At 41.9% G+C, this 23,641-nt stretch overlaps 1 protein-coding gene across 3 annotated transcripts; it reads right to left on the minus strand.

Moving 5' to 3' along the window:
* Positions 1 to 490: 490 nt before the first annotated feature.
* On the minus strand, positions 491 to 23,272 carry LOC128769425 (nipped-B-like protein B). 3 transcript variants are annotated; one of them, XM_053883149.1, is made up of 47 exons: positions 22,669 to 23,271; positions 20,360 to 20,508; positions 20,120 to 20,285; positions 18,735 to 18,835; positions 18,373 to 18,481; positions 18,150 to 18,298; positions 17,821 to 17,951; positions 17,673 to 17,745; positions 16,774 to 17,283; positions 13,006 to 14,658; positions 12,830 to 12,940; positions 12,510 to 12,641; positions 11,693 to 11,758; positions 11,519 to 11,608; positions 11,344 to 11,447; positions 11,184 to 11,270; positions 10,879 to 11,110; positions 10,274 to 10,425; positions 10,108 to 10,188; positions 9,903 to 10,003; positions 9,704 to 9,833; positions 9,555 to 9,637; positions 9,327 to 9,459; positions 9,098 to 9,241; positions 8,558 to 8,644; positions 8,081 to 8,274; positions 7,909 to 8,011; positions 7,673 to 7,771; positions 6,646 to 6,792; positions 6,394 to 6,528; positions 6,219 to 6,317; positions 6,096 to 6,149; positions 5,917 to 6,025; positions 5,318 to 5,454; positions 4,926 to 5,066; positions 4,744 to 4,837; positions 4,467 to 4,621; positions 4,298 to 4,388; positions 4,046 to 4,219; positions 3,698 to 3,888; positions 3,514 to 3,621; positions 3,221 to 3,421; positions 2,884 to 3,030; positions 2,428 to 2,807; positions 2,183 to 2,357; positions 1,635 to 1,823; positions 491 to 1,166 (listed from the first exon to the last, which is right to left on the minus strand). In XM_053883149.1, the coding sequence occupies exons 2-47, from the start codon at positions 20,421 to 20,423 to the stop codon at positions 807 to 809; spliced, it is 8,172 nt and encodes a 2,723-aa protein (XP_053739124.1). In that variant the 5' UTR covers positions 20,424 to 20,508; positions 22,669 to 23,271; the 3' UTR covers positions 491 to 806. The 3 variants fall into 3 exon arrangements, with proteins under 3 accessions (XP_053739124.1, XP_053739107.1, XP_053739116.1); XM_053883132.1 differs by having other exon boundaries at positions 7,909 to 8,274; positions 22,669 to 23,272; XM_053883141.1 differs by lacking the exon at positions 22,669 to 23,271 and adding an exon at positions 21,037 to 21,095 and having other exon boundaries at positions 7,909 to 8,274.
* Between the last annotated feature and the right edge of the window lie 369 nt (positions 23,273 to 23,641).

Below are 23,641 nucleotides of genomic sequence, written 5' to 3' on the forward strand. Positions count from 1 at the left end.
ACCAACAGGATTGGAGTACCGACGCTCGAAGCGTGATCGAGACTTTTTATCTCCATGTATTACGCTTCCTAAAATGAGGACTATATCGCGTATTTGCCATCAAGTCGGTCAGAAGTAGCTATCTTAATTAAAAAAAAAAAAAGTTCAAGTGTTCAAGAAAGGAAAATGATACGCAGGACATTGTTTATTTTTTTTTAACTCATAGTGACTTTTTAGATTGGCTTCCCCCCTTCACCTGTTCTCATAAACCCATTCCTCTTTCAATATTCCAGATTCTCTCTCTCTCCTCTCTATGTGTCTGAACGATCTGGCCATACTGTCTGCAAAATTACAACCGCAGTATAATTATCTTGACCCTTCTCACTATGACTCTTGAGTCTGTAATCCATGGTCTCCTGTCCTCACTGTCGAACAACGCTCAGATGGTCATCTCCATTTCACCATGGGCTCAGACATGATGAGGAGACAATTTTCTACAAAACAGCAGAGGTAATCTTCAAAAACACTTTATTAAGAACATCATCAATACACTAATTTCCAACATTCACTTACTTCTTTTTTACATATTTATGTTCAGATATAAACAACTGTTAAACTATGATACAGTGGGAGTAAAAATCAAACAACCAGGTTGCTGTACAACAGCGAAGGAAATCCCACACAATGTTTTCCTCAAACATTTCCTTCCGGTGTTCAACTTCATAGGGTCATTAAATATTAAAAATGTTTCTGTGTGACACATTGGATCCACATAGATTTGGGCAGTGGGGCGGGGACAAGGGGGTTGTGTGAGTAAAGTCAGATGATTATCTCTTAGTCCCGTCTCTGGCGGCGTACAGCGCCCTTAGCCTGTGTGCCACTTTGTTTGAGAGCTTCTGACTACTGGTCAGGTTGATTTTCTTGTAAATAATGTCCGACTCTTTGATGGCGTCCACCCAAGGCACCTTTTTACGGCCGTCCCTTTTCTTTGCCACAGACCAGGGTCCAGTGTAAGTCCCTGACATCCAGTGTATACTGTAGCCAGATTTGATCTTCTCGATGACCCTGGCAATCTGTGGTCGGTCTTTGTATCTGGGGCAGCAGATGGCGATGACGTCCATGGCTTCCACCTTCTCATTCATGTGGCCTGCATCGGCGGCGGCTTCCGCACCTTTCTTCGATTTCTTCTGCAAACACAAAAAACATGAGTCTCACTCAAAAACATTGTCAGTGAGAGTTCGACTATCGGGCTGCTCAGTACAACACACACCAGATGGATGCCTGGAAAATGGGCTTTAAAATAAATTAATTTAAAAAAGTCAAGGAGTGAACCTTGTTAGAAAAGTAGTTACAGATGTTACAGATGTACTTTTACAGTAAAAGTGTAACTTGAATGTGTCTCAGGGGCAGAATAACTTGAACAAAACAGCCATAAATCCAAGATAAACCCAGAGTGACTTAAACCCAGAGTATAGAATTGTAATAGTAAAAGGGTAAACTGATCCGATTTCCCCTCTGCGGATCAGTTTGAGACCCATGGATTAGAATCATCCCTCTGTTCTGCATTTTAACTCAGGTGTGAGTGTAGAATTTGTCACCATTGAAACAGACTGACATCGATTGGACACAGCACAAAGCTACATCTATATTCTTACCGCAGGTGGATCTTCTTCCTCTGTGTCCTCATCTTCAGACTCCACTGGCACAGCGTTATTGCTGTGGTCGTGGTTTTTGGACTTTGGGCCCTTTAACAGTGAGGTGATTGCTTTGTTCCTGGCATTTGCGTTTGCCTCACCCTCCTCTTCCTCTTCATCACGGTCCAGGTGGTCCATCAGGACCTTGAACTGCATGATACAAGAAAAGAGAAATGATCAGTCACCGGTCAAAGAGAACTCACCGACTCCAGAGATCAAGAGTGAAAACTCTGTGTTAGTTTTTTTGGGTTTTTTTTGTTCGTTTTTTTCTACATGTACGTTATTTAGCATTAATTCGCTTGGTTATTTTCGACAAATGAAATAGTGTGATTTTTCATACAATCATCTCATTTAGAATTGAGCACAACTGACCAATGATTCTGTTGAGAAGGTTTAAGGTTGATCATAAGGATAATTCATTTCAATATTGCAACTCACTTAAAAACAAACAAACATCAGCCATGAGTCAGCCATTCAGATTAGAAGAATATAATTTGAGCTAAACTCACATCCAAATACTGTTTGACTATGTCTCTCTTGGTGTCGTCGCTGAGATCCTTGTTGGCCAAATCCCCCTTGAGGAACTCCAGAGTCTGTCGAGGGTGGAAATGCACCTTCGGTTTCCGGCTCACAGCCTTGTCGTACACTTTAGCAGACTCTGTCGGTGAGTACTTCTGGATTTTGCTGCCATGGCACCACAATATGAGTTCACTTCAAACAACACATGTATTTTTAACAATGTCTTCTTCTCTACCTGTCTGAGAATCCGTAGAGGTTTTTCAAATGCTGCTTGAGCACTAGGAGCAGGATGATTCCCTGAGACGCACTTGCAAAGTCCAGCAGGAGCTTTGTGTTCTCAGGAAGTCGGTCCAAGATGGAATCCTCATCCTCAGAGTCTGAATCCGTCTTCTTCTTGGAGAGGACAACCTCTTCCTCATCACTGCTGCTACTACTACTACTACTACTGCTGCTGCTGCTGCTGCTGCTGCTGCTGCTGGATCTGCTACTGTTCTCCTCGCCTTCATCATCAGAGCCATGTTTCCTCCTCTGCTGGTGCGACTTCTTCTTCTTTTTCTTCTTCTTCTTTTTGATCTTTTTCTTCTTCGGCCGTGGCACCGGCTCTTTCAGTAATGACTGTTTAGACAGAAAACCAAACACCTTGTACTTGACATACATGCTAGAAGATGAGATTCTCTGCGAATCGTCTCACCTCCTTGAAGGTCTGCAGCAGATTGCTGCCTGAGACGGACAGAGTGATGTCAATGTGGTGCATGATGAAGAGCGGCTCGTCTTGCGTCTGGTACGGGAAACAGGCCAGGTTGTCTGCTATAAAGAGCAGCCTGTTCACCTCCGTCTTCTGCAAGACATAGATATAGAGAGCAGTTTAATTCAGGTCAAGAATCAACATGCAATAACCACATTTAACGCAGAAACACAGCCCTTGATTGGTCGGTCATTGGAACACTATACCCTGAGTGGTCTGGGCAGCTTTTTGTTTCACAGCCTGTCAAACGCCAGGTAGAACAGAAAATGATCGGCCAACTTACCGTGCTGTCGTCAAATTGGTTGAGCAGGGAAATAAGGAAAGCCCGTCGATGCTGCCGGTTCCCCCGCACCATGGTGTATAGGTGGGAGCAGAGAGCAGAGTCTGTATCGTCATGGCGGAAACCTCGGATAACTGGGCTCTTAGATCCGACAATGGCACTTTGGACCTGAAACGACATCTTCAACCCAGCGACGGCTTTCATCTGTAAAATCAGAGACAGTTTATTAATCTTTGTCACAGAGTGTCATGTGGGCTTCAATGGAGCTTCATTTCGTTTCGATGGTAAAAACTTACATGAATGAAGCCAGAATATTTCTTGTCGATTTCCACCAGCTGTTGGTCTGCTTTGTTCTTCATGGTGGGTTCAGGATCGGTCCCAATAGCAATCAGATATGGCACACACTGGAAAGAGGGAGCAGCTTGTACTTGTAAAGGATCAGACAAAAATCACATTTTGGGTCATTTTTGAACAACTTACCTGCACAGGGTGGATCAATCCTTGACTGAGCGTCAGCGTGATGACGCTCAGGGCATAGTGTCGGACTGTGGACTGAGCGTGGAAGAAGGATTCCAGGACTTTGTTGAGGTAAATCTGCATGATGGAACTGCTCATGCCAGATGAAATGTCACCCATCTCCTTTAGATCTTCCTGCTTTGCTTGTTTCTTCCCTGAAAAACATTTCTCCATCATAAAGCTCACAATGTAGGACATAGTCTTAGTAAACCAAAACTGAAGTTGCACTACACTTATGTAAATATTTAACTAATGAACTAAGCAGTAATAACACTAAAAGAGTGGAAGCAAACAGAGCAAAGCTTCACTCACATTCACGATCAGCTTCCTGCATTCGATTGTCCTCCTCCTGCAAGTAAGTCTGCAGGTTTTTCAGCACCTGGATCTTTAGATTGACTGAAGTGATTTCGTCAGACAAGGTGTTGTTGTAGAGAACCTTCACCTCCTGCCCAAACATGAGCTCTGGGTGCATGATGAACTGGAAACCTTTGGTGAGATAAAGTAAGCAACAAGTCAGAAAATCAGCATTAAACCACAAATTATTACATAAACGCATGAGAGTACCTAGACCAACGATGGCCTTGTTCTGGACCTCCTCGTCCTCGTGTGCGGTAAAGTACAGTAGAAGCTCCAGCACCTTGTCCTTAATGATGATCTGCGGAAGTGACACAGTGTTCACACAGAAAGTGTTCAGCAAACCATAATCATTTCTAACTTTGAAGCACAGGTTTACCTTATTTGCCCCTTTGAACTCCTCCTGATCAAAATCAAAGTGTCGGCAGAGTGCACCGACAGTGAAAAGCGAGCGCAGCAGTGTGGGCTTGTTGCTGACCAGAGTGGAGCTGCTGGAGTCCTCCTGGTGCTGCGTCTTCAGTTTGGCCAGAGCGCCTGTGAAACAATTGAGACACAGGAGATCAACACAAGAAAAAGGTTCCTTCACCAAATTTCTCGACTATTTTGATGCAACGATTAATTGTTCCATTAGAAGTTTCAAATAAAACATGTCTTACCGTAGTAGCGATTAAAACAAGCCCAAACAAATTTGTAGTTGTGAGTGACCTTGTTGACAATGGCCCCTAGACAGCTGATACAGTGCTGCACAACCTGTGAACAAGACAGGAAAAGTGGGCTTCACTTGTTCCAGAAAAGTATCGCAGTATATAAGTCTCCAAGATTTCGGAATGAGACTAACCATCATGCCATATTTGAAGATTAGCTTCATCAGATCTTCTTCGATGGTGTTGAGGAAACTTTCGCTGGGCGTGTCCATCAGAGGAACGACAAGCTCCAGGATCTTGGCGGCATTGCAGATCACCATGAAGTCGTTTTGAGTCTGAATCAAAGTTGCACCTATTAGTTTCTGCCACTAGATGGAGCCATCATACAATACTGTATGATGGCTCATTCAATGGCCTGGGCATTCTTCTGATATTGTGTCTGACACCTGCATGTACAGTGGAAGCTTTTCTATTAATAGTAAGCCCAGTAAGAATTTCATGGTAATCACCAAATTAACATCACTAGTTAATACCATGTGACCACCAGATTTCTTTGAAGGAGAAGGTGAAACTGAATGATTCTCACATTGCACTTGCTGGTCAGGTACGGCTGCATGGTCATAGCATGTTTGATCATCAACTGCGGACTGATCTTAGTGAAAAGATAGAGAGTGGTGATGCAGGCGACCACACGGTCAGTGTTGACTCCTTTGTCTTCACAGTCTGAAACAACAAATGAAGAGCATTGATACACTCACATTAAGTTACATGATTGTGTCCTAGGTTCAGTTCAAGTGAATGCTCCAAAGAGCACTTCTAGCTTTCCAACCTCTAGTTCACCTTTTGATTTTTTTCAAACTGTTTTTAATGTATAACCGGCTCTACAAGTCAGTATGTTCCCATGTAATGAATGCAAACAAGTGCTTTTGAAACGTACGTGGGGGTGAAAATTGACTAAAAGTCAATTTTCAAAACGTGTAATGTTCAGCCTTAATTTTATCAATACATTTAATGCTTATATTAAGAAAATAATCACTCAAAGAAGGCAAGAAGCTGTGAATGTGCTATGAGAATGAAAAAAGTGCTGAAACACGAGATTAGAGATATTTTGTAATAAATATATGAATGATGAACAAAACTGGGTTTAAAAAAAAAAAAAAAAAGTTGTATTTAAAATGAGTTTACCTGCAATAGAATCCTCATATTTGAGGATGTGCTCCACAAGGTTGTCTACTAACTGATGACAGGCCTTCTTAGCAGGTTTGTAGGAAGCGTTCTCCTCAGATTTTAACAGCTGAATATACAAAACAATAACAGTTAGTCACAGTCAACAAAGGGGGCATAGATTTGATGACAAATCTTACGTTCTGAAGGAGCTGCTCGAACCAATCGTAGCCAGAGTCTTTACACGCCGACACCTGATGCGGAACACAAACGTCACTCACACAACATAGTTAAGTAATGTTATATGGTGCAAGAGCACTCACCACATCTGTGACGTTGAGGATTTTTCGAATCATGCCTTCCTTGTCGTGACTCGGCGTTGGCGTGAACCATAACTTTTGAAACGTCTCATTCACCAGTTTCTGTGGCGACACATTCATCAGGATGGGATGCATATTCCTTTACTAAACAAGTGATGAAAAACAAAAGGCTAAAAACCTTAATCCCTTCTTCGTCGTTGACCCTTCGAATCATCTTGACGCACATCTCTGTCACCTTGTGGAAGTCTGGCTGCTCCAGGCAAATGTCCCTCAGGATCTTGATGACTCTTTTCCTCACGCTAATACCAGTGTCCTTTTTGGAAAGATTCATTTTTACTTTAACACGCTATAAACCATCAATTAAATTGAAGGCTAATCTCTTAATCTAATCGGTATACGCATTTGGGAGGAACAACAATAAGTCGCTTACCAAAATCCTCTCCACCAACATGTCATAATACTGTTCGATGAGCTCTGGACGACTGAGAACGAAGCGGCCAAGAAGTTCCACGGCTGCCTCTCGCACACTTGTGGAATTGTCCATGAGACGACAGTGGACGCCGCGCTGCATGTCCACCTGGGGTTGAAGAGATGCTCATTAACAATTCATTTTTCTTCTATTTGATGGAACCATATGCAAACAAGTGGGCCAGGTCCCAGAGTCTCGGAACAAGTCTGAAATTCCTTCATTTCACTGGCAGGACTGGGCTTTGTTTGGGAGGCCGGGGATGCTCTGATAGTGATATCGGGATTGGGGTGAAGCCATGGTGAGGACGAGAGAAGAACAGGATTGGCTTCGTTTTCGCACTGTGCATGTGTGACTCCACTGCCTTCATTTCTCGCACAAACTTCACCATGCCTTGTACACAATGCCTGTTGCCGCTTTCAGCCATGAAGAAATTCATGGAAATTCATTCAGTCAATTTTAGATGGCCCGAATTCACCACATTAAGGACATGCATCTGCTGAGTCAAGGCTGCAATTGCTTTGATGTTTCCGCCATCATGATTAAAAAAATAAATACGTGTTTGTTACCCTTCATTTTCATATTTGAGCATAATTACAACCATAATGGCATACCTTTTTTTAACAGTTTTCGAAAGACATTTTGGTCACACAGATTGGGGAACACATATTAAAACTATTAATAAACAAATGACTTGCTTATTTTACGGTCAATAATCAGTAAATATGGTGTACCTTATCATGAGTAATTGCAGTAAATACACGTACGAATAAGAAGTTTATGAATGGGAATAAAGCTTTGTTTTATACACTAATTCAATGGCTTTAAAAAGTAGAAGGGTCTGCAGGAACCTTGTCATGACCGTGACATGGTTAAGTAACTAACAGTTTTTATGACAGCAGAACCATTCCACTGATCTTCTAAAACAGCATTAGAATAATTACACAAAATAAATACATCGGTATAACTTTGTAAAACTTTATGAACTTACCCTCGACAAAATACTCGGATCTGCAGCCACGACCTCCGACAAACACTTCATGGCTTTAGTTCGAACAGCGATCGCACTCTCACCGAGAACTCTCAAGATCTGCGCACAGTAGGGAGGACAGACTCTTAGCTCTGTTTCCATGGTAAAACAGTCACTGTTGCATGGGTCCCTCTCCCAATTTATTTCATTCAACAACTCAAATTTGAATGATTCCATCAAGAGATACATTTCTTTACCTGTGACAAATAAATATCAAAACTTTGTGCAAATGGCCTCATGGAGGCTAAATATCGGACAATCAGACAGGCATCCTCGTAGTCCACAGCGTCAGAGTTGGTCCTGAAACAGAGACAAGTGTTGGTCCTGGTGGGGGCAAACGGCATAATTGAGTCTATCAACCATATTAACCTGGTGCGTGAGTTTCTGATAAACTTGCGCAGGAATTTCTTCCGCAGTTCTGCCTTCTGAATTATCTCCTCACTGGCTTCTACGTCCATGGAATTACCCCTCCAGTCTTCGTCGCTGTCCTGAGACTTCATTGCTTTGTCCACTTCACTTGTAGTGTCCCTGTACCACTGGGCGATGTAGAACTTCCTTGCAAACTGGGGGAAACAAACATTCAAATGACCCTAGCGGTTAGTGAGCGTGTTTTAAGGGCTTTGTCAGTTCTTTCCATCAGGTTAGTTGTATTTCAAAGAAACTGGAGTGTCAGGAGGAAACCCACACATGCAACAGAGGGACCAGATAAAGTCCACATGAGAAAATCAACTATTTTCATATCTTAACAGAGAGTTCCAGTGGTGGCATTATATTGGAAATATTTCAACAAACATTTCGACAATACACTTCACTTCAATCTGATATCCGCAAGAGCATGTTACTCACCACTAGAGAGGTATCTGACTCCAGCTTGTCATCGATGTAGTCCAGTAAAGACCTCTGCAGCTGCTGGACTTCATCACTGACCGGAGCCTGCGGGTAGATCAATGAAACTGCTCAGTTCGCAAAGTTGGTTGATCAGGAAATCCATCTTGAGGGTGTTTAAACTAAGACTATCGTGACAAAACCTGTGTGTTGCATATCAGGGTCCTCTGAAACCCGGCAGAGACCTCAATCAAGACAATGAAGACCTACAGCCTGAGCACTGGGAGCAAAACAAAATGTCTTGAATCATACTTTTTTTTGGGTGCTTTTTATTCCAACCTTGGCACAATGGCCATTCTTAGTGTAAGAAGGAACCGTAAGCTGGAGTGACAGATCTGATTGTGATAGTTGGGACTTTTAAAGGTTTGTGATCGATGACAACACGACTGAAAAACATGGAATACTGAGGGAAAATTACCAGATCATAAAATGCAAAAGATGCAAAAACGATGCGAAATTGTATTTTTTTTTTCCAACAATGATATCAGCATTTAATCCAACCTCTTTCAGGATGCGATCTATTGCTTTCTGGTCCATCTTGCTTGTGACAGCATCTTTACGTAGGCGAGACGCAACAGTACCGAGATAGTCCAGAGACGCCACCCGCAGTGCCATTTCTGTCTGCTTGTTGCTGAACTGATGCACCTGTTTTGCACAAGAATAAACATTGTCCGGAATCAAACTGGGCTCATGATTACATCTACGCATAACATTACATGATGTTCCTCACCAGCAGACGACCCAGTAGGTTAAGCAGCAGTTCTGCGGCTGGCCACTCTGGCCTGTTGACCGCGGACAGAAGGTCGTGCACAAAGTTCTCAAACAGAGGCCGGTAGTCCTCTTCTCCCTGCTTACTGCCACATCTGAGGCACAAACGAAAGTGGGAGATTCAGCAGTCTGTTTATGTTAAGAAACTGCAGCTGTGGTTCATCATAACGACAAGTATACGACAACATACTTCTTCAGAAAGACCGTCAGGAAGTTCTGGGCAGTTCTCATTGCCGTTTCATAGGAGTTTGTAATTAGAATGTCTTTATCCACCTGAAACACAAGATCAAATGCTACAATGCTGCAACTGCGTGCTTGCCGTGAGCTCAACTTGTTTACCTTCTTGTTGTTTTCGTCCTCTGTTTCCCGTTCAGAAGGGAGATGAACAACACACTGGATGAGCTGAAGAACCAGAGCTGTGACCATCTGAATATAGACCGGTTCTTCGTCTGAGTCGCCGCTGTTCAGACTGAGAAAGACATCATCAACCAGGAGGCACATTGCACATGCACTTTTCATCCATGGGATTTTGACTTACCTGAAGTTTCTGAGGCTACGTTTGTTGGTTGGTAGTCGAGCCAGAGCGGTGAAGATCTCTTCCAAGATGAGCTGCCTGTGCTTCTTGTACTGAGAGAAAACCTTTGGGGCGAGAGAAGCCAAATGAAGATGGAAAAAATAATCAGTCAACAGAAAAGAAGTGCACCTGAAGAGGGATGATTCTTAAATACGGATTTGTGCCTTACCGCTGTCACCAGTGAAATGGCACACAGCTGCAGGTCGTTGACATTCTCCACAAAGAAGGGGGTAATACCAAGGTTGGAAACCTAAACGTGGCCAGTAAACACACTTATTACAAGTCAGCAACTGTACCTCGCTGCTATATTTAGCACAAACACGCCCAAGTCTGACCTGAAGAATAGTCGTATCAGTGAGCAGCTGGATCTCAAGCAGCTCTGCAATGTTGCAGACAATTTCACACACTTTGTTATACAGTGACACCACAGCCTTCTGCTTATGGGTGGAAGACTTCCCCTTCTTGCCCTTGGAATTATGCAATGCACCTGAGAACATAAGAAGAAGCAACATAGTTAGCAATGAATCTTCTATTCAGATAGTGATGGCCACCCACACAAAATCCACATAAAAGTTCAAATCTCATTAGACGAGCATTTTGAAAAGGCATTTCTATGATTAATTGATCGTGGTTGAAGGTACACTCAGTATCACAAACACATTAACATTGAACATAAATCCAACAATTATTGCTAATTGATATCCTTTATAAACCAGCTACAAAGAGTGACACCCAATAGAAACACTTCGTAAGACTTCATTTCCACAAATTCTCTACAAATGTTGGCGAACACCAAAGTTATGTTACTTTAACAGCCTTTAGCAGTAAAAAAAAATTCAATTGCTCAGTCACGAGAAGAAGGTAACATAAATAACCAATGAAAAAAATATAAATATATATATATATAAAAAATGATCCTGGAACAGGAAAAGGCACTGACCTCCATGTGGGTCTGTTTTGTAGGCAGGGTCGTACTGAGGGTACAGAGTGTTTTGCAGATGAAACTTAGTGAACTGCAGCATCTGCTCGATCACGTCTTCTATATAAACAGCCTTGGGCATATGAGGGGACGTCATGATGTTCAGAGCTGTGAGACAGGCGTCTGCCGACTTCGTCACCCGCTCCATGATGATGTCTCGCCACAGACGTTCCTCGTCCATGCTGTCGTTATCCTAAAACACGAGTGTTCAGTACGACAGCTTGCTGCAATATTGAGTATGTTGGTATCCATATCTGATCACTTACAAGACTCATCATAGTGGAAAGCTTGACACTGTCCTGAATGTTCTTCTCCAGAATGCTCATCAGTCTCACTAGTTTTTCAGATGATATCTGAGTGGAGACACAAGATAATACTGAATACAAAACTGTTCCGCTTCAAACATGGCAACAAGACTTGACCTACCATCTTAAAGATGCCCATAGCCTTAATTTTGGCAGAGTCGCTGCCAAGCTCAGTGAGTTGGTGCTTTCCAAGGAGAAGCTCTGGGGGTATCTCATCCTCATCCCCTGCAAAAGTGGTATATTGTTTCATCTCCATGTGGTAGTGATCAGTATGAGGACTTAACGGTGAAGTTTACCATCAGCAGTGAGGTCCACATCCTCAAGGCTCTCCAGAATGCTGTCAACAGCCGCACTGAATCTTTTGAATGTGGAAGAATCCAGCATTTCTGTTGAAGATGTCACAGGTAAATCTTACAACTCACTATGGAGAATAAATCTTCCAAATATTGGGTTAAGAAACATAGAAATACCATCTAAGGTCATCTTGGGATCAAAGAGTTTTTTGTTCTTCTGTTTCTTCTTCCATTTTTTGGCCACTGAAAAAGAAGCAGCATTGTTTCCATCAACCACAGAGGTAATTCGTATAGCATAAATACACATCCTTAAGATCAGGATGTACAGGTATATTAAAACAACTCTTGTATGTGAGTAGTATTATGAAAGAAATTGTATTGCTCATTTCCATCCATACTGTGATTTTCTTCACCAAAACTATTTCCACCTGCAGATTTCATTGATTTAAGTGCACAGAGCTCAAACGGTGATTGTAGGTTTTATCACACAAGAGACATGAAGAAGATGCTGCGCTCAGAAAATGAATCAGGTTACTTCAGAAACAAAGGTAAATCCACATATTGGTCACATGACACTGATTCAATTGTACATTATGTTCTTATCAAGTCAAAATGTCCGGTTTGTGTCGATCTTAACCGGAGCTGGTTACATGTCCGCATGTGTCATTCGTGCATGGCGGAGGTCATCACTTCACATGGTGCACTCAAAGTGCTGCTTTTTAGAATGATAAAAATAGGGAGCTAGGCAAATATCACAGCAAGGCCGTCTTCCTGTCCTTCCTTCTGGACTTCCATTCAAACACAACTACATCGACATCTCAAATAAACAGACGTGGCAGCTCCATGTTTAGTTGCCTCTTGAGAGTTTCATTTGCCACAGCGACTGCAGAACCAACATCATCTCAGTAACAAATTTTGTGACAATCACAGCCATGAGCATTGACTGCTACAGTCCCACAAGAACATTTTGGGTTATAACAGTTTTGAGACTTACCGTCATTGAAGACATGTGGCTGACTGCCTCCATCTGATTCGTCTGAGTGTAATTCGCTAACACGCCGGCGGCCTTTTTTCTCTTCGTGCTTCCAGGTCTTGTCCTTGCCCTTCTTGTGCTTTTTTCTTGGAGCTAGGCAGAAATGAGAGGAAGATGAAGGTAGTGTACATTCCGAACACTCAGCAGCATCATTTACTCTTGTGCGATAAGGCTACAGACAAGCTGTCAATTGAAGGTATGAGAACTCTTCCATACAAGATAGAGGCGAGAAACAGAGTTTTGATTTGGACCACCATAAATATTTTCAGATTTAATCTTACCGCTGTCACTGTCTGAGCCTTCCTCTTCGTCCGAGCCCGACTCCGCATACTTGGGTGTCTTGCTCACCAAACTATGCCGCCGTTTGCTTCCTTTCTCACCTGATGATATTTCTGTAACCCAAACACCAAGTTGGAACAGGAATCTTTCCGACATGATGAAGACAGTTTAAGCGTACCTTTACTTGGCCTATTATCAGAAGAGGAGCCATATTTGGACTTCAAACTTTGTGATTTTCTTCTTTCCTTGATGATTCTTCTCACTTCTTCCGCGTTCAATCGATTCAACTCCACAACAGGCTTTGATTGTTTGCAGAGGTTTTTAACCAGCGCTACTTTTTCTGGCAACCACTGAGGCTCTTTACATTCATCCACAGACACGTCAGCTACTTTGGGCTCCTTCTCCTTCCCTTCCTGCTTCCGCTTAGGAATAACAAAGTTCTTCAGGGTTCCGGAGTTTCCGCCCAGCAGGTACTGAGGAAAATGGCTAGTTTTAACTTCGTTGGATTGTTGTTTATTTGTCGCTTGGCCACTGTTGACTCCGTCCCCACTCCTTCGCTCTTTTTTACTCGGCGTGTTTGGAGGACAAGAACTTTCTGTCTTTTGTTGACCGTCTGAGGACTTTCTAAGCTCGTCTTGCTTTGTTTTCGCTCTGTCAGATTTGGAAGACAATTCAGGAAAAGGATGGTCAGCTACTTCTTTCTGTGTTTTGTGTTTCCTTTCCCCGCCACCACTGGCTCTCTCTCTGTCACGATCTCTTCCCTTGTCTTGATTACGAAGCATGCTTTCCTCCTTTTCTCTGTCTTTCTCCTTTTCTCTAACCTTATCCCTTTCTTTAACACCATCTTTAGCTCTTTCCTTATCTTTGTTTCGTTCTCTCGACTTGTCTTTATCTTTTTCCCGAGCCTTCTCTTTATCCCTCACCCTGTTCTTGTCCATATCTTTCATTCTCTCCCTTTCGTTTTCTCGGTCTGGCTTTTCTTCTGTCTTATTTTTCCTTGACTGCTTTGACTTATCTTCAAGGCTCTCTTTTTCTCTTTTATCCTTACTGCCTTCTTTATGTTTTTCTTTGTCTTTGTCACGAACCTTGTTCTTATCCCTCCCAGCATCTCTCTCTTTGTCCTCTCTATTTTTCATCTTTTCTTTCTCCACATTTTTGTCAATTTCTCTTACTTCATCTTTTTCTCTAACCCGATCTTTACTCTTCATCTTGTCTTTCTCTCTTTCCTTCTCCCCATCTAGCTCTTTGGGTTTGTGTCGTTCTCGTTTCTCTTGACCGTGGCCGGAGTTGCGCTCTGATTTGCTTGTGGCTTTTGGCGACTCCAACTGGCCAATTTGGGACTGGTGATTGTTGTGAGTCTTCTCTGGCCGTGTTTCTGAATGTTGGTTATGTTTCTGCCGTTGAGAGTCAGAACGTTTCCCGTCTGAGTGTCGGTGCTTGGATTCCCTCCGACTCTCCAGCTTCTCAGCAGTTGGTCGGCCATCTGAGCCAGGCTCCGCAGAGTTGTCAGCAGGCTGTTTGATGACAGCAGGTCTGTTTTCATCCACTTGATCAACCGTTTCCTTCGTGTTTGACATGAGATGCTTTACGCGCTCTGGACTTAAAGGATGTGCGTCCAAGACCACGACAGGCTGTCGTATCAATCTGCCTGCTTGTTGCAGATCAATACTGACCATCAGCGCTGGGCGGCTGGCACCATTACTTGCTGTGTTTGTCTTCTTCGGCGTCAACTTTGTGCCGGTGTTGGCACCTTGAATACAGAGTCCGTCACTGGCCTCAGTTCCAGATTCCTGAGGATAAGAGTCTTGCTTTCGCTTCTTCAGTGGCTTATCTAAAATAAACAGACCCAAACTTTACTTTTAAGCATTAAACTAACAGCATAGTGAGAGACATAGACATAGTTTGTATTTACATTATTTACAAAGCAAATTAGTTTGTCTACATTTTGAATTTGTGGAAGTATAATACCTCCAAAAATTTATATTAGTTTTCTTCAACCGTGTGTTTTACAACATTGACTCAGATCATACTACAGTTTTTTTTTCTTAAACAAACTGAATGATGCCACTAGAAGAAGCTATGACTGCAGCTACTTTGACCTGCTGGACTTCAATCAATGACAACGATAACAACAAAGACTAACCAACTCGTACTTGGGACAAAGAATACCACCAAAACCACTCAAGGACAAACAAGATTGTAAACAGTCTACAGCTACAGTCAGTAGCGGGCCAAACTAAATTGAAATGTACCACTGAATCTCCAATTGGCACTACTTCACAGGAAAAATTGTGCCCAAACTGTTCCGGAAAGGTCCGCACAGCTCACACAGTTCAACCAATCAGCAAGCAGCACCAGCAAAACCCGCACCCACTGCAGCTCTTTGTAGATCAGTTTGAGACCCCTGCAACATCAGTGTGGTTTTTAATTCTTTAAAACACAGATTGCTCCGTTTATCTGACACATTAATAGACTGTCCTCTTGCACCATCAACTCCTAACATACATGACAGTTTTTCCTCCTCAAAGCACAAATATACACCCAATACTTGATTGAATGTAATTCTGTTGGTGCCTAACCAGTGACCACCTGACCATTTTGAAGGTTCCTGGATAATTGTAAATGACTACAACCTGTGCCCGCTAGAAACCGTGTGACCAACATGGGATAATAATCTACACACAGTAGCGTGTTTTACATCAGCACTGAAGTACTTGAGACAACCAATTGTGAAGTCTCAACCTAACAATAGCATCCAACTGCAGTCAGAAATGGCCATACTCATTTTTGCAGACTGGTACGCCCCAGCAATACATTTACACCCCCAATCCTTTTCCACATTCAGGTTTTCAAAATCCATCTTACATCCCGGGTGAGGTTAAGGCTAAACGCTAGGTGAGATAACGCCCATTTACCGGCATAATCCCTGTTCATATGACTACTTTGTTTTCCTACCATACCAGAAGGGAATTGGCTGCATACACACACAAATGACAAATTCAGAACAATTTCAAAAAAGGGTGCCAACCTCTTGAAACAAAAACTTAAGTTTCATGTCAATGCAAGAGGGCTAACTTAACTTCACTAGCAAATTGAACAGAAATAGGCATAATGGCACCATGCTTGGCTGCCAAGAAACAAATCATTTTATTGAGACAATATGCAGCCTCACCTACGGTATCATCACAATTGATATTCAACATCAGCTTCACTCTAGTCACCAGCATGTCTACAGAATCACATTAATTATTGTATTTTATTACTCAGACTGGAACACCTTCTTTTAACTACCTTTTTGATGTATTTTAAAGTTGCATTTTACCTTATTTGGCAAATAAAACTGAACCACGCTCAATGATCATAAAAAATTGAACAATAAGTGAAAAAGATTCATTTTGTCTGAGTCATAAAATACAAAATCTAATCACAAAATTATGGTTCAGTCAATTTTTATCATGATCATTCAGTTCGCTTTCAACAGAAGAATTTTTATTTTAAATCTATAAATGTATTTGCATTTTCTTAATAATAGTTTATCAAACATAACTATTTATTTGAACATTGTCGTGGCAGTGCTCCCTCACCCTCAGTTGAATAGGACATTTCCTTTTAAGGTAAGACCTTAAGGTGGACTGTGACGGATACACAATGCACTCCGCTTTTATGTTCCCCATCGTCAAAATCCAACACATCACTGACCCCACCGCTCAATCAGACACACCCCCTTGTCTGTCCAGGGGGCAATCCTGTATGTGTAATATCTCTCTACTTAAACTCTATTTAAACTCTCCCTTATTGTGAACCTTCTTCACATCCTTTCACTTCATTCTATTACCTTTTATTTGTAACTTAAAGGTTGACATTTTAATATTATAAAGCTTGTTTTTACAGAGTAAAAGAGGAACACTTTGACTTGATCAGTATACAGTGGGACGTGGAAACATACCTTTATCTTGGACTTCTTTCGACCATCGCTCCCTCTCCGTGACCAACTCACGTTCTGTCCTCTCAATCTCAGATAATGTATCCATCTCTGCATCATCAGCTCCGGAAATAACTCCAGTTTCTCTGATGTTGGGCTGCGATGTGACCTGCTGGCAGTTCACCTGCTCCTGGTCCTCCAGTTCCACCTTGTCGGAGAAGTCCTGCTCGCTACTCGTCAACTCTGTGTTGTTCGTCAGATCCGCGTCTTGGTCCGTGCCAATTCTGGGCGAGGGTTCTCTGCTCTGATCCGTGTCTGAAGTCCTCACTCTTGACAGTTTTATTGTCAACCTGCCAGACTCTTTGACTGGGGAACTCACAATGTCGTACAAAGCGTTTTTCTCCAAAGGCTCGTTCTCCTCTTGGCTTCTTTGCTTTTGCTTGTTTCGGCGACCAGCAGGAGTCAGAGGCATGTTCGGTGCTGATCCAGGTGGCGGTTCGAAGGGGGGGGACTGCATGGCAAGTGGTCTTGACCCTGTCGGGAATGAAAAAAAAAGAAATGAGGACTCTGAATATGCAACATTGAAGATGCTCACATATAACATGACATTTTAAATGATGAAAATAAGAGTGACCAATTAATGAAAAAAAAAAAGTTAAACGTAAGCAGATGTAATAATGATCAGCTGAATTTTGTTGGTTCAAGTTACATAAAGGTGAAATATTTTGGAGGTATAAAGTTTTGTTCACGTTAACCTGATTTCTCGAACAAAACTGTTGTTTTGTTACTGTTAAAATCGTAAAACCAAACAAGTGGCAGAGACTGAGCACATCAAGTTCCGGTATCGACGGTCATTGTCAAACATTAAACCGCGAAGCAAGATCATCAAGTTAGTGTACCGCCTCGCTGATGGGGCTGCTTACATTTAGACACATCTTCAGTTCCAGCAGGAGATTTGATTGGAAACGAGGCGTCTCTCATCGATGAATCGTTCACCTGTTAAACACGAGATATTTATGACTCTCAGATCAGAAAACATCTTCATCAAGTTGAAACCAAATCTACAATTACCTCATTTCCAAGTCTGTGAGCGACATTCACGTAACCATCGTGAGATTCCGATTTCACATTATGATTGGAAGGATTACTGGATAGCTGCCGAGAGACCTTGTTGCCATGGAGACTTCTGATACTACCTGCAACTGAACGAGAAAGCAAAACCAGCGGTTACATATGAGAGATCAGATTGCACTCTTTCCGAATTGAAGACTCCAAATGTAACAATAAAAAAACACAGCCCAGGTATTATGTTCAAACATAGAACACGGTGGGATGTTGACAGGGACCACTTTGGTTCCTCATAAAATCTGGATATTTTAGGCAATTGTCTGTTTCCATACCTTGCTGAGTCTGCTGGTGTTGAGAGTAACTAGGTGAACTGTACTGCATGTAGTCTGCAGGACTCTGAGGGGTGTAGGGGCTTGGAATGGGGCTGTTCTGCTGGGGGATGAACCGAGACCCAGACCCCGATTGAGGGGATGTAAAGCATCTGGAAAAAAGTAGAAATAAAGAGTCAAGAACACAGAGTAGCACGCTGCATCACATGCTCAAAACTGGACTTACCCCGAGGGGCTTTGAGGGACAGTGGTTTGCTGATAGTTTGCTGCTGGGCTTCCATGAACCTGATTTTGGGAAATCTTGTATTGCTGGGTCATCGGTTGCTGAATTCCGCCTGAAATTCAATGAAATTATTTAAATGAAACGAAATGAACATTCAGACTAAAAAACTGGTTTTTAATGCATTTTTAAGTCTCTAGCCAAACAAATAATCCAGGGGAAAGGTAATGTACGATATTTCATTGTTGATGCATCATACTGTTGAGTTAAAACAATCCACTAGAACTTATAAAACATTGAGTGACAAAAGGCTGAAATAAAATAAATATCTAGAGAAAGAACAACCTCTGATCATTTTCGTGACCTACTTTTGTCGTTGAAGATTTGGGGATGTTTGGACAGCAACGTCTGCAGCAGCACTGGCATATCACCTTCGGGTTCATCGTTGCCCAAGTGGTCTTTCAGCTCTCTGGAAATAAAACAATGTACAACTATAAGACAACGAATGAGTGCAAGTGTCCTTCCAACATTGATGATTATGCCGCTGTACCTCCATGAAGGTTTCCCCATTCTGTTTTATGAGCAGCAATGTCAATACTTACACTAACGTATGCACAGTGAGATAAAATGACACCTGCTGGCGACTCATGTGACTTGGAGTCCCACAAAGCATTGAAATATTCAGCATTGATGGGAGTTAGCACACCTGCAACTTTAACTTTAACTAAAAGATGTGCCTAGTTTCATGTTCATTTCATTGAAAGCATTGTCACAGAAGCTACAAGTATAATTTTCTTTAAAGCTGAAGTACACATTAAAATAAGCTACCTACCGGAAAAAAATAATGCTTATGGTACAAATATTTCAATGAAAACAAAAAATGATGGACTTAAAATAATAGTTGTTTTCTTTTCCTAATCTCCGTATATAAGATTCATGTACAGTATTGTTGTTAATGAGACGATTTAACTGTGTACCTTGTCAACTACAAATTTGAATGCTTTTTTGGTTTTTGGTAGTTAAGTGATGAAAACAGAATATTAAGATGATTCAGAAGGCAGTGTTGAGATATCACTTTCTCAAATGTAATAGCTCTAGGATTTGTAATGCTCAATAAATTCCAACAAGCGCTCTAAAGGTGGGTGGGTTTTATACTTCAAATCTTGCGTCTACCCTCCACATTTATTAATATTGGCACTGGTAGATGGGTTTCGATTATGTTCAATCACTTGTATTCCACTTTTGTGGTCTTACACTTGATTTAGATTTCTCTTTTAAGGCCATATGCATTTCAGTTATGGGCAAGAGCTGTTTTGCTTGTACCCTGAAGTCTGCTTTAAGTATTTCCACCAAATGAACAGAAGGGATTCTCATCTTGACTCAGAAGGAAATAGGATTCCTGCTCAAGGTCTAAGATTGTCTGAACTGGCATTTCAGTTGCAGTTCTTCACCCATTTGCCCCTTTTAGATAAGCTTCCTCAAATGTACCTGAGTAGCAGTGCTTTCACAACTCACATAAAAGGTCATGATTTGAGTTGTGGACTACTGTTGTACTTCACTCCAAGGCTATTCTGGCTATAATTTAATTTCTAATATTGGGCAAAAAGCAACATGTAAACAATGCTTCCTAATCACTTGCTCTCGTATATTCCCAACGGAAGGGATTCATAATTCAACAGTGGGTACATGAAATTCTGTGGCAATGGAGACTGCAGAATCCAGTCATCAAATACAAATTTTACAGTGCACTTACATGTGTTCAGTGGACACTTGGTTGAGACTATGCGCCAGCTGATTCACCAGATTCTCATCTCGAGACACCAGCAGGCTGCTGACCTCTTCTGAGATCCTTCCATTATAGAGTAGGCTCTTGGTAGTGGTGGCGGGAAGAGGAGACGGCAGCGGAAGCTGGTTCAACACTGCATGGATGACGATGAATACAGTTGGAACTCACCACATTATGGCATTGAGCTGCTGATTATGTTGAACTTACAGTCTGTCAGGCTAGCAATTCCAGCAAGAGTAGTGATGGGAACATGAGGCATATCACCATTCATGCTGAAGATGAGGTCAAGTGGTCGTGTCTTTGCACAGGCTACCGAATCTCTCTGATCCCTTTCTGATCCTCACATCTCCAAATTCCTTCAGGGGGAAAACAAATGCAAGGTTCAGTGCATTTTCAAATATCAGACAGCAAATGTGAGACTATGAAGATCAGAGTTGCATTGTTTGTACACATTGAAAGATTAAGTCAAATTCAATTTCACAATTAAAAGTTAGATTTTGTGCGCTACTGCAAACAAATGCCATAGTGACACATCTATTGTGCGCTAAATATATCATACTTAAAAACAATAATAAATGTCCCCAAAGTCACTCATGATGTGTTGTTTCTATCTAGAATCAACTAATCACATATTTTGATTATTTTTTACATTACGTAATGGCCTAAAAACAACCCTACTTTTATACTGTTATTATATATCTTACAGTTCTACAAAGGACGTGTAGAATTAGCAGGTTTTTTAATAAATAAACTATTTCATCATACATGTGTGGGAACTACAGATCTCGATAAATCATTTCATTGGTTATGTTAACAATATAATTTGACAGTAAATTTGATTCCTGCTTATGGAAAACCAAGAGTAATTGATAACAGAGTAGTACAATAGCATTATTCTATATCGCCATCTACTGTTCCAGTACGTGCAGCAATCTCAGCTTCGTCTGCCACTAAACTGCGCAGAAAAAGTGAATTTATAAAAAGTCAAAATGACTTTAATACAGCCAATCCACCACATGTGTCTTTGTTGCCTTTTGTTTAACCTGTATCATAAAAGAAAAGAGACCAGGCAACGATTGGCTATATATAGTCCATACATTTATATAATTTACTCAAATGTGAAGCAGAAAAGCTTCAGCAAAGGTGCTTCTTCCCATTAAAAGGCTAAAAAGATGGGTTTAATATGTAGAATTATGGTTTGTGAAGAAACTTTTCAGTCCTTAAAATAATAGTCTTGTGGCATGAATTTGGAATTTGATTTTATTTCACATCCATTTAAGAAATACATGTTTTATCAAACGTGCCACACTGTATACTGTGACTGTGGTTAGGTGCTATATATATATATATAAAGCAAAATAGCATTCCTGACAGGCAGGTTTTTCCTCTTATTGAAGATCTATTATAATTTTCTTTTTTTTGGTCATAAGTTCAATACGACTCCTGGGATATTGTGCCCCCATTTAAAGATAATATACTGTACACAAAGGGTTTGGGCACGATAACATGTAAGACCAAAAAATTAAATACAATAAAATAAATAACAGCACTGCATAGTATCGTACCCGGAATTCACAGCACTTTTGGTTTACAAAAAAAGCACATGATTTTAGAGTTATTCACACAAACAGATCTTGTTTGTCATCTAGCAAGGCAATGCTTTATGTGTAGCTGGGGATACAGTTGATAAGATTGAATCCCCCAAAATGTATTTCACAATTTCTTTTGAATTCAAATGAATGCAATTCCTGTGGAGTTTCCCCATTTCTCCCCACCTAATGAATCCAACCAGCTGGAGTCCTTGCATGCAAACACTCTTGGCCATTAAAGCTAATTCCGTAGCTACATGTTATTGCATCCACTCGTAGCCAGTCGTCGTTCAGCCGTTTACTTTCCTCTAAACACAACTAATAAAGAGTGATATCTTGGGTGGAAATAAGCCCACTAATTTCTCAAATTCTCTATTGTTTCATTGTCATTTGGGGTTTCCGGGGCTATCCGAACCGATACCAGCGACGTACACGGATCTTAAGACCAATAATGACAGTTATATTCGTCTTGTTTGACCATTTTGGCGAGGTAGCATCAAGAAAACAAGTGGGGAACGTAAATGACGGTGATAGAGAGCATTTCGTTGTTAGCCGTTTAGCAACAACTGGAGCTATCAATGCTAGGTGGCTAGGTAAGGAGCTAAGTGTAAGTTAAGCTAGCATCACCGGTGAGTCTGTGGAAAACTGCTCAGTCGGAATCCCTATTTGGACCCTGGGGGTCGATATCACAACAACAGCACGCTTTGCTTCATATTGAGTTCTCAATTCGAGACCTCGGACTTTCCTTAGCAATCGCGACCCGACGCCTGTGAGGCAGGGGTACAAAGCACATAGACCCCCATCACAAATCCCAATCTGGCCGGTCACGGCTGCCCCGAAGGCGGCCAGCAGCAATAAAAACACCCGTGGAGGTGCACGAATTACTGTAAAAATATGGTGGTAAACTTGCAAAGGTGGCTTATTTACCTCAGGATGTGATGAGAAAGAAGTGGTTCTAGTGGATGAAGAGGAGGAGGAGGAGCAGGAGGAGGGGGAGGATGGCAGCTGGAGCAGGAGAAGAGCCTCTAGCTCCCCTCTTCGTCCCCAGACTTCACAACAGCTCCTCTGAGGAAAAACAGCGATCACAACCGGCTCCGGATATGCGAGGTTCTCTCCATCCACGCCGGGCACAACGTCTGGAAACCTGGCCGAAGTGGGGACTGGTGCTATGTTGGATGTTGCCGGAGTAACGCGATCATCGATTAATTGATTCGCGTTGAGAAAAACGGCAACACATTTATATGTTTTTAAAAACAGGGGGGGTTCGGACTGGTTGTCCCTCAGTGTTTGCTCAAAATGCCGACCGGAAGAATGAGTTTAAACGAGCAACTCCCTCAACCGGCGAGGAGCCATAGTAGTTAGCATGATAATAGCAGTATTACTCATAAGAAGAGCCGTAATTCTCGACAAAAATAAATGCAGTCATCCTCAGCTATACGGGAGGTTCGAGGTTAGGAGTGGAGCCTTTTCCCAGCCAGAGACGGAAAAGCTGGACGAGAGACAGGTGAACCCACAAAATACCTGTTGTACCCCGCACACGGTCTCTTCCCCAATTAATAAAAACATAAAACGGGTGTTCTCCTTAGTTCTGCCATTCATGAGAGACTCAAACTAAGTGTGCATTTCTGGTGAGGAGGGGGTCCTGGGCATTATGTCCGGGGGGTGGCTCTGGATCCCTAGGGGAAACGAGCCTGTCCTCCAGGTTTAGGCTGCTAAAAGACAATAAGTGGCCGTACGATGCCGTGATGGAGGCCAGGTGAAACTTTAACAAAACAATACAACGTGACTCTTCAAAGCCGAGGATGGAATGAGGCAACGGGGAAACGCCAATGAACTCTAAGTCCAAGACCATGAATGGAAATTCAAAGGAAAGCGCCATCAACTCCATCCCGACATCGAT

The sequence above is a fragment of the Synchiropus splendidus genome, chromosome 1 (genome assembly GCF_027744825.2).
Source record: "Synchiropus splendidus isolate RoL2022-P1 chromosome 1, RoL_Sspl_1.0, whole genome shotgun sequence".
NCBI lineage: Eukaryota > Metazoa > Chordata > Actinopteri > Syngnathiformes > Callionymidae > Synchiropus > Synchiropus splendidus.